This window comes from Diadema setosum, chromosome 1, assembly GCF_964275005.1.
Source record: "Diadema setosum chromosome 1, eeDiaSeto1, whole genome shotgun sequence".
NCBI classification, from domain to species: Eukaryota; Metazoa; Echinodermata; class Echinoidea; order Diadematoida; family Diadematidae; genus Diadema; species Diadema setosum.
The window spans coordinates 15273219-15289583 of record NC_092685.1 but is presented as its reverse complement, the minus strand read 5'-3'; the positions used below and the strand labels follow the sequence as shown (position 1 = coordinate 15289583).

The 16365-nt window shown below is 37.4% G+C and overlaps 1 protein-coding gene across 1 annotated transcript in view; it reads right to left on the bottom strand.

The window, feature by feature from the left end:
- LOC140237255 (neuronal acetylcholine receptor subunit alpha-10-like) overlaps nt 1-16365 on the bottom strand; it is a 159087-nt gene that overhangs the window by 131197 nt on the left and 11525 nt on the right. Inside the window, exon 2 of the mRNA XM_072317202.1 lies at nt 13783-13933. Within this exon, the coding sequence (XP_072173303.1) occupies nt 13783-13933 (151 nt within the window). The remainder of the gene's footprint in view (nt 1-13782; nt 13934-16365) is intronic.

The following is a 16365-nucleotide window of genomic DNA, read 5'->3' as shown; positions in this document are numbered from 1 at the left end:
TATTCAGTACATCCCTAGCATGAAGTGGCGGCCTAGTTTCACCACTGTATTACCATTTTTCAACCATCAATCAGTAATCTCCTAGACAAGCGGACATTGGTTGTCTGCTTGTATAGTACAGACTGAAATTTGTGTTGTATACGAGGAAATCCATGATTTCCGTGAAAATCTAAACTTGATATCAAAAGAAACTCGTTTTCCTGTTTCATTGTAGGGTTAGGATATTCTCGATGTCTGTTATCATTCGTGCAGAATTACTTCAAATGATGCTTTCATTTCTAAATTTTGTAGAGATTTGCACTTGCACTTACTTTTTTGTCCCACAGGAAAAAAAAATACATGTCCTAAGCACGGCCCTTTTCTCCTTAAGTAGAACACGTAGACGGTACTGAAAGTTTGATACATGACTAAGACACTCTAAGAATCATTGCTAATATATCATTATATATATATGACAAAACCGCAATTTGTATATCAATGCAAAATGAAAAGTTTTAAATTACGTTCAGCTAAACTCTAGCATTCAATTATATCTTACCTGTCACGCAAGTGATGTTCAATTAAGGAAATCATAAACTCGTCATAACACACGAAATTCTGTAAGACACTATGGGCCTGATACATAGAACTCATTGTCTTACGATCTCATACACAGTTCTACTCCTCAATTTTTTTCATTTGTTTCATTCAATTGTAATCATTGTAGAAAAAAAAAATCGCATTGTATCACTCGATTTGCATTGTAGCTCAATGATTTACTTTCATATCACAAATTAAAACTATACTTTGCCTACATAATAATTCTTCGCTTTCATAAGTTCAACATACAAATTCTCAGGTGAAGTCATTTTTATACATGATTATAACATAGCTCCATCCAACTAGAGCTATTAAGTACTGTTATTGTCTCTTCTATCAATTTCTCCCTGTGCCTGTTTCCCCTTCTTTGTGGGGGCGCTATGGCATAGTGGATACGACTCCCACTTGGAGGACCCTAGTTCGATTCAATTTTGAGCCATTCAGCTGTGTAGTCAAATCCCCAAAAATCGGATGATAATTCATATTCACAGATGTCGAAATAACGACAAACGACATGGGATGCTTGACTTCGTATTACTTTTCGTAAGAATATTAAAAACCAGCCATTTCTTCGTATGAATATCAAAAAACTTGTCATTTCTTCGTATAGTTTGGTTAAATTTAGAATTTATTGTTGTTTCAGAGGACATTCGTTATGGGTAGGTCGCAAGATGGAGATTTGTCATGTAGACTCACATAACAGCCATTCCTTGAGTTTGACGAACGATACAAATGAAATGTGACAGAATATCGGAAATGTAACGACTGGTTGAAAGTCGCGGGCTTTAAATACTGATTCCTGCTCGCTGTACTTGTTAAATTTGTGTCTACGTGTGGGTCTACGTGAGCTCCGCTGGCTTCTTTTTCGACCAGCTGTGCAGATTGTTTTTACATCCGTAATTCGTAAATTGTAATATTTTGACCTCTGAATTTGAGTTGTGAGTTGTCTCTTATTCTAATCTGTGCAAATAATCAGTTGAGCAGATCGTTTTTTATTGTCGTAATTCGGGAATTGTGATAGTCTGACCTCTGAATTTGAGTTGTATGTTTTCTTTCATTCTAATCAGTGCAAATGCCAGCACGCTGTGTTTTTTGCTAGTAGGCTTAAATAGAAATGGTAAATCAAAGACATGACTATGTGGCCGTTATGAGTTACGCCTACATCAGAATTCTTGGCCGTATAGTGCACGTAGCATTTCAATGCATTCCGAGCGACCAGTGATTATATCGCAGTAGTGACTCTTTATAGACATAATGGACTACACGTAGAAGTACAGCAACAAATCACATAAAGAAAAAACACACATCTATATGGCCAAATAGAGGCAGATCGTTATGTTATTTTTCCCCGAATGAATCAATAACATGGCTGTGTGATTAATTTTCTTATGCTGATAACAAAAGACGAAAAATACAGTTTCATTTTCCAAACTCTGTGGGCTAAGACTGTGGCCAAACCTTCTTTCCACGTCTTTGTGATGACAAGAAAAGACAGTAGGACCATCATTTCACACGTCATCGCGAATTCGGTTGCTGCGTCAGCTTCTGGCTCAAGACGGTTGCTAATAAAAGAATAATTTACCCCTTTTGTCGAGCCCTCTGATAATTCTCAGTCAAAAAAAGAGAAAAAAAATAGCAAAACAAATCGTTAAAAATTGAAACGGTATACAGCGTGCAAGCTCGAACGTGCTCAGAGCTCTTTCCAGGGATGATGTCACCAGTCCTGGCACTGCTTATGCGTCACCGAGTTTTTGCAGAATTTTTTTTCCCTCAATATTTCATGGCTCATTTATAATGGCAAAAAATAAGTGTGAAATTCAAAACCAGTGAAGGAAATTACCTATGATGATGTCTATATGAGGATAATGACATAAATCCTATATAGATGTTCTCAATTTCTGTTAACCTTTTATATACGATATACCGTATGTTCTTGTAAACACTTAATAAATATCCGTTTTCCTTGGCGTAAGTACTCTTTACATACTTTTATTCAGTTCGGTAAAATGATTTCATTTGTGCACGAGGAAAAAAAAATTGATACTGAAACTAAAGCTGAAAAGAGTTGGTGAATATACGAGCTGCACTTAGTTTCAGTTTTCAGTTTAAGGTTTATATTATTTACTTAGAGATCACGTAGCGGTTTGTGACCCTAGAGCATAATACTACGAGATGTGACAAGTGTTTGCAGATGAGCACTCTACTCGTCCAAATTCGATCCGTGAGCACACATTGATATAAAGCGATGAGTGTCATAGAGCCCCTCTCGACTGTAGAAAAAAGCTGATTGCACGGTTGTGTAACATAACACTTCAGTCAAGCACACACCATAAAGTGACCGTGAAATCTTGATAAAACGTACTCGACGTGAAGAGTTATTTTCATCGCCCTCTTCAGTGAGAATAACGCGGCAAAACTCATCACTATGCTGGAGAAACAACCTGATTAAGATTACCTGAGTAGGAAATGCAATCTGCTGGCATAAGACCCTTTATTGAAAATAACAAATTTAATCGATAAGATGTTTACACGTGATAGAGATTACTTTACATTTTTTTTTTTTAATTGTCAGACTCTTTACTTTGGAAATAGAACCTGGATAGTTGAGAAAAACTGTTTGTGAACTTCTCCTGAGTGAAAAACCCTACTCCCAATAGTCTTCTGCAACATGTTGTATATCGGCACTGAATACCAACCGGGTCAGGGTAAAAATATCAGCCCAGACACTATTTGTTTGTTTGTTTGTTTGTTTGTTTGTTTGTTTGGGGGATACCGACCTAGCTATCACCATATTGATTTCTGAGTGTTACCAAGGAGCTTTGAAACTCCTTGGTGTTACTCAACCTCGGGTACTGATTATTCGTGTATGAGGCTGACGTTATTGCCAAAATTACTCCGAAGTCACTGTTGCATATAACATCACCCAATTAAAGTAAATGTATTGTTTAATTTTGTCCCTAATCACTTAAACATATGGAAAATATTGGGACGTCATGACAAGCATGACATGTTCCTCCTGACGCAGAAAACGTCGCCAGATGACAGCTTTGTCATCGTCTTTTATTCAAGAGGCGGGATATGACTGGCACACATACGCACCACTCGACAACAAGGGTAACCGCCACCTCCTGACTAATCATGCCTTAAATGTACCGCGACTGCCTTTCGTGGTAATCGCAGAGCTGCAACTGTCCTGTGTTAAACAGTCGTCATTATTTAGGACAATCCTTATACACTTGTTAGGGGAAGCTGTTGTATTCTGACGTTAATTGCGGACACTCCGGTTACCGATACGCCTCATTTTACACTGTCTCCTTGGTCTACTTCTGAATAAAGTAACAGTTTACGAAACACACATCGTGAACGCAATATCAACGCACGTGCGCAGCGCTATGCTACTCAATCCCCATCCATCAATCACCACCACCCCCCCCCCCCCCCCCACACACACACATACCCTATTTTCTTCTCTGGTTTTTGATTTATTTGCCTTTCTGCTCATCCTCGTTCTCACAGCTGACGTGCCATTTGTGCCACACCTATTTCGCGTTTTGGTTTTAAAATAGTTACTGGGCAAGTATTTACAAGCTCACTTCATCGCCTCATACAACCTTAAACAACCTTGTCCAAATACCGATTAAGGTCGTAAGCGTATGCACCTGACCATGTATACTGCAGGAGAAATTCATTCTCATTAAAGAGAAAGAATCTTTCACAGATTAATCTTTATTCATACTCTCTGATTTCTAATATGCATAATTATCATGGGCGGAGACCTACAACCCACAATGCATCAACTGTCCAAAAAAGTAATAAAACGTCCATATATTTTTATGATTAAAGCTAGTGGCGTAAGGTGGTTTCCCTACGTGTTATCTGTCAAAGGTTGCCTTTAGAGTTTTGTTTTGTATCACAGCTATACAAGTACAAAAACAATGCAATCACAAATCTGTTTAAAGTATCTTGTTCATCCTCTTTAATCTTGGCTTCCCCGTAACTCCCAAAATAACTCTGTCCTTTGCCCCGCCTCTCTCTACACTTTTTAAGTACATGATAATTATGTAAATAAATACATATTTATGCAAACACACGTATCATATACATGAATGGTACATAGACAGAGAGAGAGAAAGAATGATAGGGAGAGACAGAGAGAGAGAGAGAAAAAAAGAAGAAGAAGAAGAAGAAGAGAAAATGTAGATAATCTATGCAATATTCTATCTCGCAATGCCAATTTTAGTTTACTGATTTTTTTTTTTCGTTCGAAACGTGCTATTTACGTATGTAACACTTCATGCTAATTGCTGTTCGGGTGGACAGCGAACCTTCATCCCGTAAGTACCGCGACTTGTCTCGCAGACACCTGTGCCTAATCATGCTTATCGAAGCACGAAATTAAACGCGAATAATTTGCCTCATTTTAGAAGCGGTGTACTGTACATATTCATTTTATAGAATATTCATTTCATTCCATAAGGAAATGTATACAATTTGATTAAACAGAAGCAAACAACATGAAAACAAAAGCAACAATTCTTGAATAAGGCAAAGAAAGAAGAAAAATTTAAAGTTGAGTGCGCGAGCTCCTTCCGGTTTTTTTTTTCTGTGTATAGTAACTGTTTGTCTAATAATACCTCAGTCTTCTTCATATCAGAGTGAATGTTGAAACTGTCATTTCTACTTAAACATGTTCCGATGATCAGAGAACTGCAAAAACGTATTGAATAATCCATTAATGACGTCATCTCAGCAGTCTGTCTCTGTGCATTGTGTTCTGCTGTGTACCGTGTCAACTCAATTTGGAGGTAGAACAACACCAGCATGATTTTTTTTTTTTTTTTTTTAAGATAGATATCTTTTCTTCATTGCCAAATATCAGACCCTATCTGCTCATTTCTGGTAATTATTTGGTAAATGCTCTCTAATAAGATAAAAATCGAGGAGGTAAATGATAAAAAGAACGAGCCGTTGCTCCAACAAAATGGAACGAAATATAAGGCATGTGCGTCTTCTTTTTGAAAGTTCGCTGTTTTATTCCTTCCCTTACATCAACAGTGTGATGGAAGACGCAAACTACTGTGTCACATGTGTCTTACTCATAGTTTTTGCTAAAGAACTTAATTGCATCATGCATCTATATCGTATTTGTCACGTGTAAAATGGCTTGGCTTTGCTGTTTATCTTTAAATGCCAAAATCGATTATGATGATAAATAAAAGAATGACGTGGCAATGTATGTTATGATGCATCATGTTCAGAGTAAACACAACAATATTATGTAGGTTTTTTTTTTTTATTCTTGTTCATCTGTTGTCACTGAAGCAGTAAGTGAGTGTGGAATATCCCTCTTTTACGAATTGTAAAGAGACACTTACACCGTAACCAGGTAATTCAATATCATTAATGTTGGTCATTCGGTAGCAGCAAAGGTATTAGATCCGAAACAGTCTTCGGAGTCTTCGAAACAACTTGTACGGATTCTTTAAAGTATCCAGTTGAGCTAGCATTAATTTCTTCATGTACATACACACACAAAGCCAAACACACAAAGCCACACACACACACACACACACACACACACACACACGTATATATACATATATATATATATATATATATATATATATATATATATATATATATGTATACATATCAAGAGTAAAAACAGTCGTATAAACACCGCAGGAGCCATTTTTTTTTTTTTTTGGCTCCTGCGGTGTTTATACGACTGTTTTTACTCTTGATATCTATTTACTACGAACCGACGTAGAATATATATATATATATATATATATATATATATATATATATATATATGAAGAGCTTGCAACCAAAAGGCACTAAATCCATTGAAAAAATGATGGATTTAGCTCCTTTTGGAGGCAAGCTCTTCATATATATATATATACATATACTTCTCTAAAATGAAATGGCAAATCAACATTTTCTCTTCCCGAACCTTTTTTCAAATGTTAAATTTAACACTTTAAATGTTACATTTACCATTTTTGTTGAAATGGTAGTTCAAAATTTTGAGTGTTAAATTTAACCTTTGGCATTAAACTAAAGGTTGAAAGAGTGCGAACGTAATTATGTATACATATATATCTTTTTTAAAGAGAGAGAAAGTAATTTTTGGCCAGGCGAATCTTTACGTTTTACTGTATTAACGACAACCGCTTTCTGATTTCTCTATAATTTCAACTCCAGTGCCCGAAGAAGAACCAAATTAAAAAAGATAATTATTCAACAAACTGGACTACAAGAACATTACAGTACAATATACAGCAAAAACCTCATCCCTCATGCCTCATACAGTCGCCGGAAATGTGTTTTTTCCCCTCTCACACAGGCACATGTCGTTTTATGAGGGAGATCAATTTCTACTGCTATATATCACAATAAACAATGGAGAAATTATAAACGTTATGGGCAAGATAATTTCAGACGGAAGTCCTCTAATTGTGATGACGTCATACTCCTATCTCCTGGACAAAGTGAGCTCTGTATGGTAAAGGGTACTGCCGTTAATAATCAAATACCATTTACGTTCAAGGCATACAGCCTTGGCCGAATCGACAGCAACGTTGAACCGCGGGTATACATAGCTATAATGACTCGATAAAAAAAACAAAAAACAAAAACAAAACAAAACAAAACAAAACAAAACACACACACGCAGACACGACCAATGTAGGCCCACACACACACACACAACCTTATGTGTATTATAAAGAGACATGTTCACGAATAGTTGTATAATTTGCCATGAAATTACTGAACAAAAAACTACGAAATAAGAAAACTGCCCTAAGCAGATACCCTATTGACCTAGGCCCGTATCTATGAATTTAATGGGAGGGTTCAGAATTAGAAAACGTAGACCTTTTTAGTTCAGTTTTTTTTTCGTTTAATCAACTGACAAGCAAAAAAAAAAAAAGAAAAAGAAAGAAAAAAAAAGCCCCTTAATTACGACCCCCCCCCCCCCATATGAATCTAGACTCTTAAACACTTTTTCTTCGGTGACACGAGCTATTCATGTTTGCACGCATTATGTAAAGCACGTGTGATTCCTACTTTCCACCGACGCAAGATACTCAAAGGTCATATTTTATAGCGTCCATTTTTGTATAGATAGGTCAAGCTTGGAGAAAGATTGTTGGAGAAACTTGTAATAGACAGAAACTTCAGAGAGACGCAAGATGTTAAATAGAATAATGTTCTCTTGTATATTTTTCATCTTAACAGATTTTTTTCGACACCATCGATAACAACACGGGGAATGTGTGGAAACAAAGTCAATTTTGATTCAAGGATAAGCGCAAACATGTGCACACATTCTGGTTACAAAATACTTGATAACAAATTAAATTTTTACAAATCGCAGACGTCATCAAACTACAATTATTCCTGTGAGAGAAGATAATTGGCGCAATTTACCATTATGACGACATCAAGCCGTTGTAATTGCTACGTTCCGAATATAACAGTTGACTGATTAGGACGATTGCTTGATGAATGTAATTTATGTGGAGCTGGGGGCGTTTCATGACGGAACTTGTCGGATAAAATATCTGACAAGTCAATTATATCCGACAAGTTTTGAAATGTTCTTTAGTCTGATTGGCTGATTTCTCTGAACTTGTCGGATATAATTGACTTGTCGGACATTTTATCCGACAAGTTCCTTCATGAAACGCCCCCAGATCTTCAATGTCAGCAACACAGAATGCCATGATAGGCTGTAGATGTATCTACGAAAAATTACATGAATCGACAGCAAAAAATGAGTCAAAGTAATGAAGAATTGAAGTAAGAAATTGGCCTAAACCTTATGCCAGCAAAGATGATTACATGATAAGCGTCACAATTACGAATTAATGTGAGGTGAAACACTACGTTAGATGGCTTTGTGAATTTCTATACCGCAGAAGCGATTTCAACAAGAAACAAAACAGAAGACAAATATACCCTTTGACAAAAATGTCTGTGATTGAGTTCGACACACACTTTTGACATACGCATGCATACACACACGCATAGTATCTACATGGAGACATTTCCACGTCTGTGTTGACAATCTATGGAAAACCGTACCTGCATACCCAGTCCTCAGTTTGTTTGTTTTTTTTTTGTTTTTTTTTTTTGTCTTTTGAATAGGAGGTCCATAGTGTTGTTGCTGAAATTAATATTTCGTATTTATCAATCATCAGTTTAAGTGATCAGGAATGCAAATGGAATTTGCCTAGACGTTGTTTGAGTTGCAATTCCAAAGGAACGAAAATTTACCGAATAAAATCGAACCAGTGATTCAAAAGAGCAAATAACGCAAAACGGCAGGGCTTGCGAGAAGACTATAAAGAATATGATGGCTATGGACATCACGTGTCGTGCCTCTTTACACTGACTTAATAAGAATGAACAAGTTAAAGCGATGCCGCTGCAATATGACGCGAGTAGAAAGTGGATCTTCATCATATTTCGTTTACTATATATCATATACCGAATCATACATCTTTCATGCGGATTCCTTTGTGTGCTCTTGTGTTCGATAATTTCTGGAATAGAAGGGTCCACTTTGTGAAGTGTTGTAATGCATTTATTACCTTACGGTTGTTCTCTTTGTCGCCCTCATTATACAGTCACATGATAATGAAGACCTCTACCGTTGTAACTGTTCTACCTCGTTGTAACACTGTTGTAGAGCAGGGACTAAAAAAAAAACACACACACACAGCACACATAACATTACGTTACGCACCTATTTTTTGAAAGGTGACATGATATTTGCTCCTGCGAAGTTACTGCTCCGGTTTTATTTTCTCCAAGGACTTAGTGTTGGGGTAAGGGATGTGATAGGGCTTTAGGTTTAATTTAATGTGAGGATTAGGATTAGGGTTAGGATTATGCTTATAGGTATTGTTTATGTTCGGATTAGCGTGCAGGAAGCGACTGTCGCATGAGTAAATGTCATCGAACTTCGTCGAAATCAGTCAACCTTCGTTACACCTTAAAGCCAATTTCCCCTTGAATTTCATTTGAATCAACGCTAAAGCCACAATTACAACATTGATACCAATGATTCTTCATTTAAATAAAAGAATACATACAAATTTTAATAATGCCCCATAACTCAGTAGCTTACGGAGGGTTGATAAACTCCATTTCCATAACGCAGTCTTAATGATAACAAAATCCTAAACAAATAAACAGGAAAACATAAAGCAATATTTAATTACACTCGGCATATTGAGCCAAAGTGAAAAGCGGCTTCTGCAAACAACATCTTTAGAGATGGTCTTAATTTACAATGGTCATGATATATCTTGGTATTGATGTATAAAGGACCCTCCTAAAAAAATAAAAAAGAGAGATCAATTACTTTTTACGTGATTACCTGTTGAATAGTTGTTGTTTTTTCCAGTCTATAATCACATGCTGCAGTTGATTGTGGTACAACAGAATGAAATGAAAATGTTTTCAAAATCGAATGAAAATGCAAAAAGAACCCGCAGCTACAATATTTGTTTGTTTGTCTGTGTGTGTGTGTGTAATGATATAAATGTGACTGAAATTAATCCATTGCGTCAGAGTGTTTTAAGTTGCGAGAGGTCAGCAATTATGAAATACAAGGCGAGTTATAGTGGCTGAATGAATTTTGTGCACATTAATTATCGTGTACAGCAAATCACACAAAGAACTGACAGGCCACAACAGTAATGACCTTTTTCATCTGATAAATAGCCCTGTTTCAGGAAAACATACAACAAAACCTAGTTCAAAGTACATAACTTGCTTACCTATATGTGTATTTTGTTTAGTTTTGGTTTTGTTTGTGTGACTTGTTTAGCAATTCAGTTCAAAGTGGGTTTCCTATCTATACAAAATCATAACGCAAATTCATGCTATGGAGGAACTCACTGTGCTCCGTGCATTTTCTTTATGCCCTACTCAACTGCAAATATCACTGAAAGGTCAGTAAAACAAACAAACATCTTAAAGTTCCCTAATCATGCATTGTAGGCAGGCATCATGAACGATTCTGCTGCGGTAAGCCCGCTAAGATCACGTTTCCTAATTGATTCCTGTGGGTTTTGATTCTTGCATTTCTTATTGTTTTCGAGGAAGCGAATCAATCCTTTTCGGATATGTCTAAAGCCCCGGTCACAAGCATAAGCAAAGACAAAATAATTACTCCTTATAATGATGATGTCTATTTATATATCACATTTGAAGTGATCCATGTATTACAAGCCTTTAGCTTTATTAGTGGACCACTCTTTTTCCATACCTACTTTGTTATCCTTCAATGCATGCATATGTGTTCTCAGTTATACTATACTTTTCGTTTTGTACTTTTTCCTTGATTAAGATTAATCAAACAATGTGATTGTTTTACGCATGCTTTATGTTATATTATGTTGGATGAAAGATGAAAACTAAATTGAACTGAAAACTGAAAAAAGACAAGTCGCCGACGGCTGAAATTACCTGCCAGCAGTTGGGTGTCAAAGGTGTTTTTTTTTTTCCTGTTGCGTTAACAAATGGTGGACGAAAGATTTGTTGTTGTTCTTGTTGTTGTTGTTTGGAGGGGGAGGCGGCGATGGAGAGGGGTCATCAATTGGTTGCCAAAATTTAGGGACTCTTCTTAGTGAAATGTAGCCCTAAACAGGAAGATCTACTTTGTGGTAGGCAGTCAGGTGCAACTAGTTGCCGACCAATCAAAGATTTCTAGCCAAACATTTGCCGAACTGTCGCCGGCCTCAATGAAATAATCTAACTTTTAGTATGATATTTTGTAAGAGTGCCGGTTTCAACGTACACGAAGGACACTATTAATTAATGATTTTAATCAATTACTGTTTTCATGACCACGCATAGCTCTCAAATCTGAAACTCCAAGCTCCAAATAATGTCTGTGACAACGATTTTGAAATTTTCAAAGATTGAATGGAGTAGAAGTCCATCTTTGTCTGTAAGTACTGCAACTTTTCACGTCAATGTCCCATGTTCCAAAGGACAAACTAGGAGAGAGAACAGGGATTTCGAGTCTTTCAAATAGGACCTTTCTTGAGATCCAGGTCACAGTTCGTTTTTTTCCCAAAGTTTCGTTAGTACGCACCTTCTAGGCATATTCGGATTAAAGACTCTTCTTTCATTTTCGGATTAACGAGTATTATTTTATTTTCGGATTAACGAACATTCGGAATGATTTACTTTTTTATTTTCAGATTAACGGACTTTGGGAATAACGCACCTTATTTAATTTTCGGGTTAACGAAACTTTCGATATTACAAACCTTTGGAATAACGAACCTACGGAATAACGCCTCAAATGTTTGGAAAGATTTAACGAACCCTTTTTCTTTTCGGCTTAACGGATATCTCGGTGTACGGATTTGTGTGTTTCTGAATGACGAACCTTATTTTAATTTCGGATTAATGAACCTTCATTGCCCAAGATCCGTGGTCTTTCCCTGCACATTTCATCTTTCCATCCAGTAATAGTTCATCTGCTATAAGGAGATGCTACTATCGTATCTACTTATTCCTTTTGTCCTAAGATTAAATCCATGGATTAGAACTAGGCATGCTAGGTGTGTAGGGATGGCAGAAGAATGCTGACTTTTTTTTTCAATGTTAACAGCTTATGGAAAAAGGATATTCCCATGCAGTCTTATATCTGTACAATTTAGTAATTTTTTCATGGTTGTCAAAAGCATTCCCAACCTATATAATTTTTGACCATTTTTCATTATGAAATCACCAAACAGTTGACGACATGTAATTCTTTTTTAGAGCAGTCGCTAAACTGTAATCAGGTTTCTGTTATTTGTATAACGTTTGAAAGACGTTCGCCGAGCTGGTCAGCAAAATACCCGCAAATGGTCGACAGCCGATCCGTAACCGATTGGCCACAAGTCTCCCATCAAAATTCCAGAGATTTTAAAGGTTTTGGACGCCGATTGCCTGTTGATGGTTGCCAGTGATTTTTTTTTTCAATTTGCTGGCGGTCGGAAAGCAATCTTTGTGTGTGTGTTTGTGTGTGTGTGTGTGTGTGTGTGTGTGTGCGTGACATGGTCTATAGGGTACAATCATTTTCCATTATCAAATCTTGATTGAGCGATCAAGAGCGATCCAGAGCGAGAGGAGCGCTCAGTCCAGAAAGTGTGCCATGGTGGGCCACGTCATGATCGGGTCCAGAGCGTGCCAGGGCAAGCAGTGTATAGCATTGACTTTGTACATTATTTTCAATTGTATATGGACCTACTGGTTAAAGGATTTAGCCTAAGATATGAAGAACAAACCTGTTGATTTGCCACACAAAAGAAATATTACAAGTTCTGCGTCGGATCCTCTTGTCTAAATTGAAAAGAATACTTTGTACTGAATTTGTTGAATCTGACCTAATGAACATTTCTCTGTCACATGTATGCTGTGTAACTAGCATGAAATTTAGCATTCAAGCACCTTGTTTGACAAAATATGATTACATTTGTAGAATTTATTTGAAAAAAGTCATTGCAATGGCTAATGAGATATCGCATTGTGTGTGCTTTTATCCCATCATTTCTCATGAACACTAACTGAGCTTGCACAAAACTTCACAGAAAGAAGCAAGCCTCGAAAGTCCCCTAGCAGCGAGCTTCACAAAATTCAGTTTACACGCTCCCTGAACAGTTCCACATCGTGGTTTGCTGTCGTGGATCGCTTTGGCTCCCTTTGGCACGGTGCGCCTTGCAACGGTGGGTGTATTTGGGACTGAGAGCAGCCATAGCCAATATATAGATAGATGAATAGATAGTTATAGATAAGTAATGCCTTACAGGAAATCTCATTGATTGTTACAGTGTGAAAATACTAAACATAATTCAAGCCCTCTTAATGAGCTCAATCACGAAATTTACGACTTGGACGATTTAAAAATATTTAATTGGTACATAACAGAGTTATCTTGCCGCATAATCGCAATTAATCGCTGACATTCCTCAGTAGATATAGTTAAGCTTCCGTGCCTTCCAAGGACGCAGCAAGAAATTAACGAGTCACAAAATAATCACGAAGCTGTAGGCTAATTTACTGCAGCCGATGGGGGAATATATGCTGACTTCCGTCAAGGTAAGCAGAAACCCCGATGACTGTCCCGCCGTCCTCTACTTATACACTGTAGTCTGCTATGACAAGGACAGACGAATCCCTCACGGCGCCGTGGCGTCAGGTACGGTAGACTGCGAGTGTTGCATCGATCGAACTCCTTGCCCAGTGGCTTGCATACACGATAATTACCGATGCTGGAGCGCGCACAACACCCCATGCGGTCCAAACCTCTGCAATCTGCGTCAGTTTCGCAGGTCTGGAAATGACAGGAACGAGAAAGACTTCAAAATAATGTTACATCATAAGATAATATCCACATAGGCATAAAACTCACGTTTGACTGCTTTTTCATGTTGCCATTATCAAAACTGGATAAAACCTGTTACATCTTACATGCATCACTAGTATCCCTCTAACTCCATCCCTTGAAAAACAACAAACAGTTAATGTTCGGTGACTCTTGTTACGTATGGGGCTGTCTTTAGAAACCGCCAGTAAAGGCATCTGAACAATACGATAAGTCTCTTCAGTTCAACATCAACAAAGGACATTGACATTAGCTTGATTGGTCAAATGTCTTCACTTAATCGAAGCAAATTTCCAGCCAAAGAAGAGGGCATTATTAATTGTTGTCTGATCGCAGTGCCTGCTTCATCCCGCAGAGATTGCACGCTAATATTCAATGCCCTAGGGTAAAAATGTGGATTACTGATGAGAACCAATAAGTGCTGCCGTGAGGGTATGGAACTAGAGCTGACATGTTTCAGGTTCCAGTCACGCACGCAATTATCAGGTTATAGGCGTGATAAACAGTGAGTCACCGATTCGTCAAATCACATGACCAGCCAGCCATGAGGAAAATTGTCGCATTTTAAAGTGATGTCATGTTCGATGTGATATCATAAGACATATATCACCTTAATAGTCTTTTCAGAAAAGAATCTAGAAAACGCAAATTCGAGGAGAATCACATCATCTCGAATGGAAAACAAAATAGTTGCCATGGTTGGAATCCTACGATAGATGCTCCATGCCGGACGAGGCTTATGGCTCGGTATCATAAGCTTTACGTGATGAAGAGGGAGTCTAGAAAACTTGTTTTGTTTGTTAAATCTGTGGTACACGACAACATAACAATGCCATAAACACAGCGTGACTGTCTGATTCTGCCCCTTCCGGTTCTATCAAAATTAACAGAAAATACGGTCATAACAGCATACTACCTTAATGCGCTATACCAAATCCTGAAGGATTTGAACCTATAAAGTTTGTTACTTTTGCATCAGTGGAAACACGTAGCGGGATTAACGTCATTCGAAGGTCAATTTATTGACTGGTCTTGCAATGAACAAAACACTTCATTTACGCGCATCCATAGAATCCACGGGATTCCGTTGATGACGGGTGATTGAGAATTCTCATAAATCTTCCACCAGCCATAGTTCTTGATTAGATGGAATTCTTGATTTCATTAGACTAATGAGAACGCTGAATTATGGAATCACGGAATTATGGAATCGTGGAAGTGTTGCTGACATGCCTGATGATGATTAATCATACGGATTGACTGTCAGGGGTACCAGAGTTGACGATTTTACCCTTGCTTTTTGTATCTGTTTTGTTGTTGTTGTTGTTGTTGTTTTGTCTCTGTAGGTGAGGTCACAGTACGTGATGACATGCCTAATCTCTATACATCGCAATTGCATCCAGTGGGTTAGGCTTTAGCAGTAAAGGTAATAGTGATAATGGAGGAAAGAGCTAATGCATTCGAAATGCAAGTGCATTGACTTGCCAAGAGCACTGGGTGCAATTACTTTGCGCCGACGTGTGAGAGTGCTGCGTGGTCAAGCTTTGTAGAATATGTAAATAGTTTTACACCATGAACAAGGGGCACAGTACTTGCATGATTTCTGTCGTTGTTTTAACCTTACCGTTTTTGTTTTGTTTTCCCTGCGTGGAGTTTTTCACCATAATCCTGATGAGTTAATGTTGCCTCAAACTTTAACACTGTAATCATTTTGAAAGGAGCGTTCAAATTCAGTATCTGGAAAATTTACTGGCGTTGTTTGTTACGTAATTGTTATTTACAATGTCAACTATACATTGATCCTTATGTTTTCAGATTTTGAGGTTTTGTAACTTTGTTCTTTTTTATTACTTGATTACGTAAGATGAGGAGCCAAAGAGGTTAACATAGATTGGTACATATATTTACACTGTATTCGTTCGAAATCTAAAATACTTTACAGAATTAAATTCACATCACATCAACAGGAAATCCTAGCATGCAACACAAATTTGTTGGACGAAGTGATTAATCCAGCATAAAAAGTGTTCAATATCCTGAACTTTTATCTATTTTTTATTTCTTTATCTGAGCCCGGGTCATACTCTGAATGCTCTTGCGAGCGATATTCAAGTATGGTGCTCCAAAGTATGTTTTCTGTTTTCATCTATTCTTGCTAATGAAGCTTTGTTTTCTTCTGCCGTCCCTGGTCAAAACATGTAAAACACCTCGTACAGTGGAAGGTAATTGTGATCATACCACAACGAAAAGGAACATAGAAGCGATCGCTAAACAAAAATGGAAAGAATCAAACCATGATTTCAGAGCCTTCAAAGTGACCTGTCAAGACAATCCAGTAATATTCTCATGATGGTCAGATGAGTTACTCGTACGGGATGACA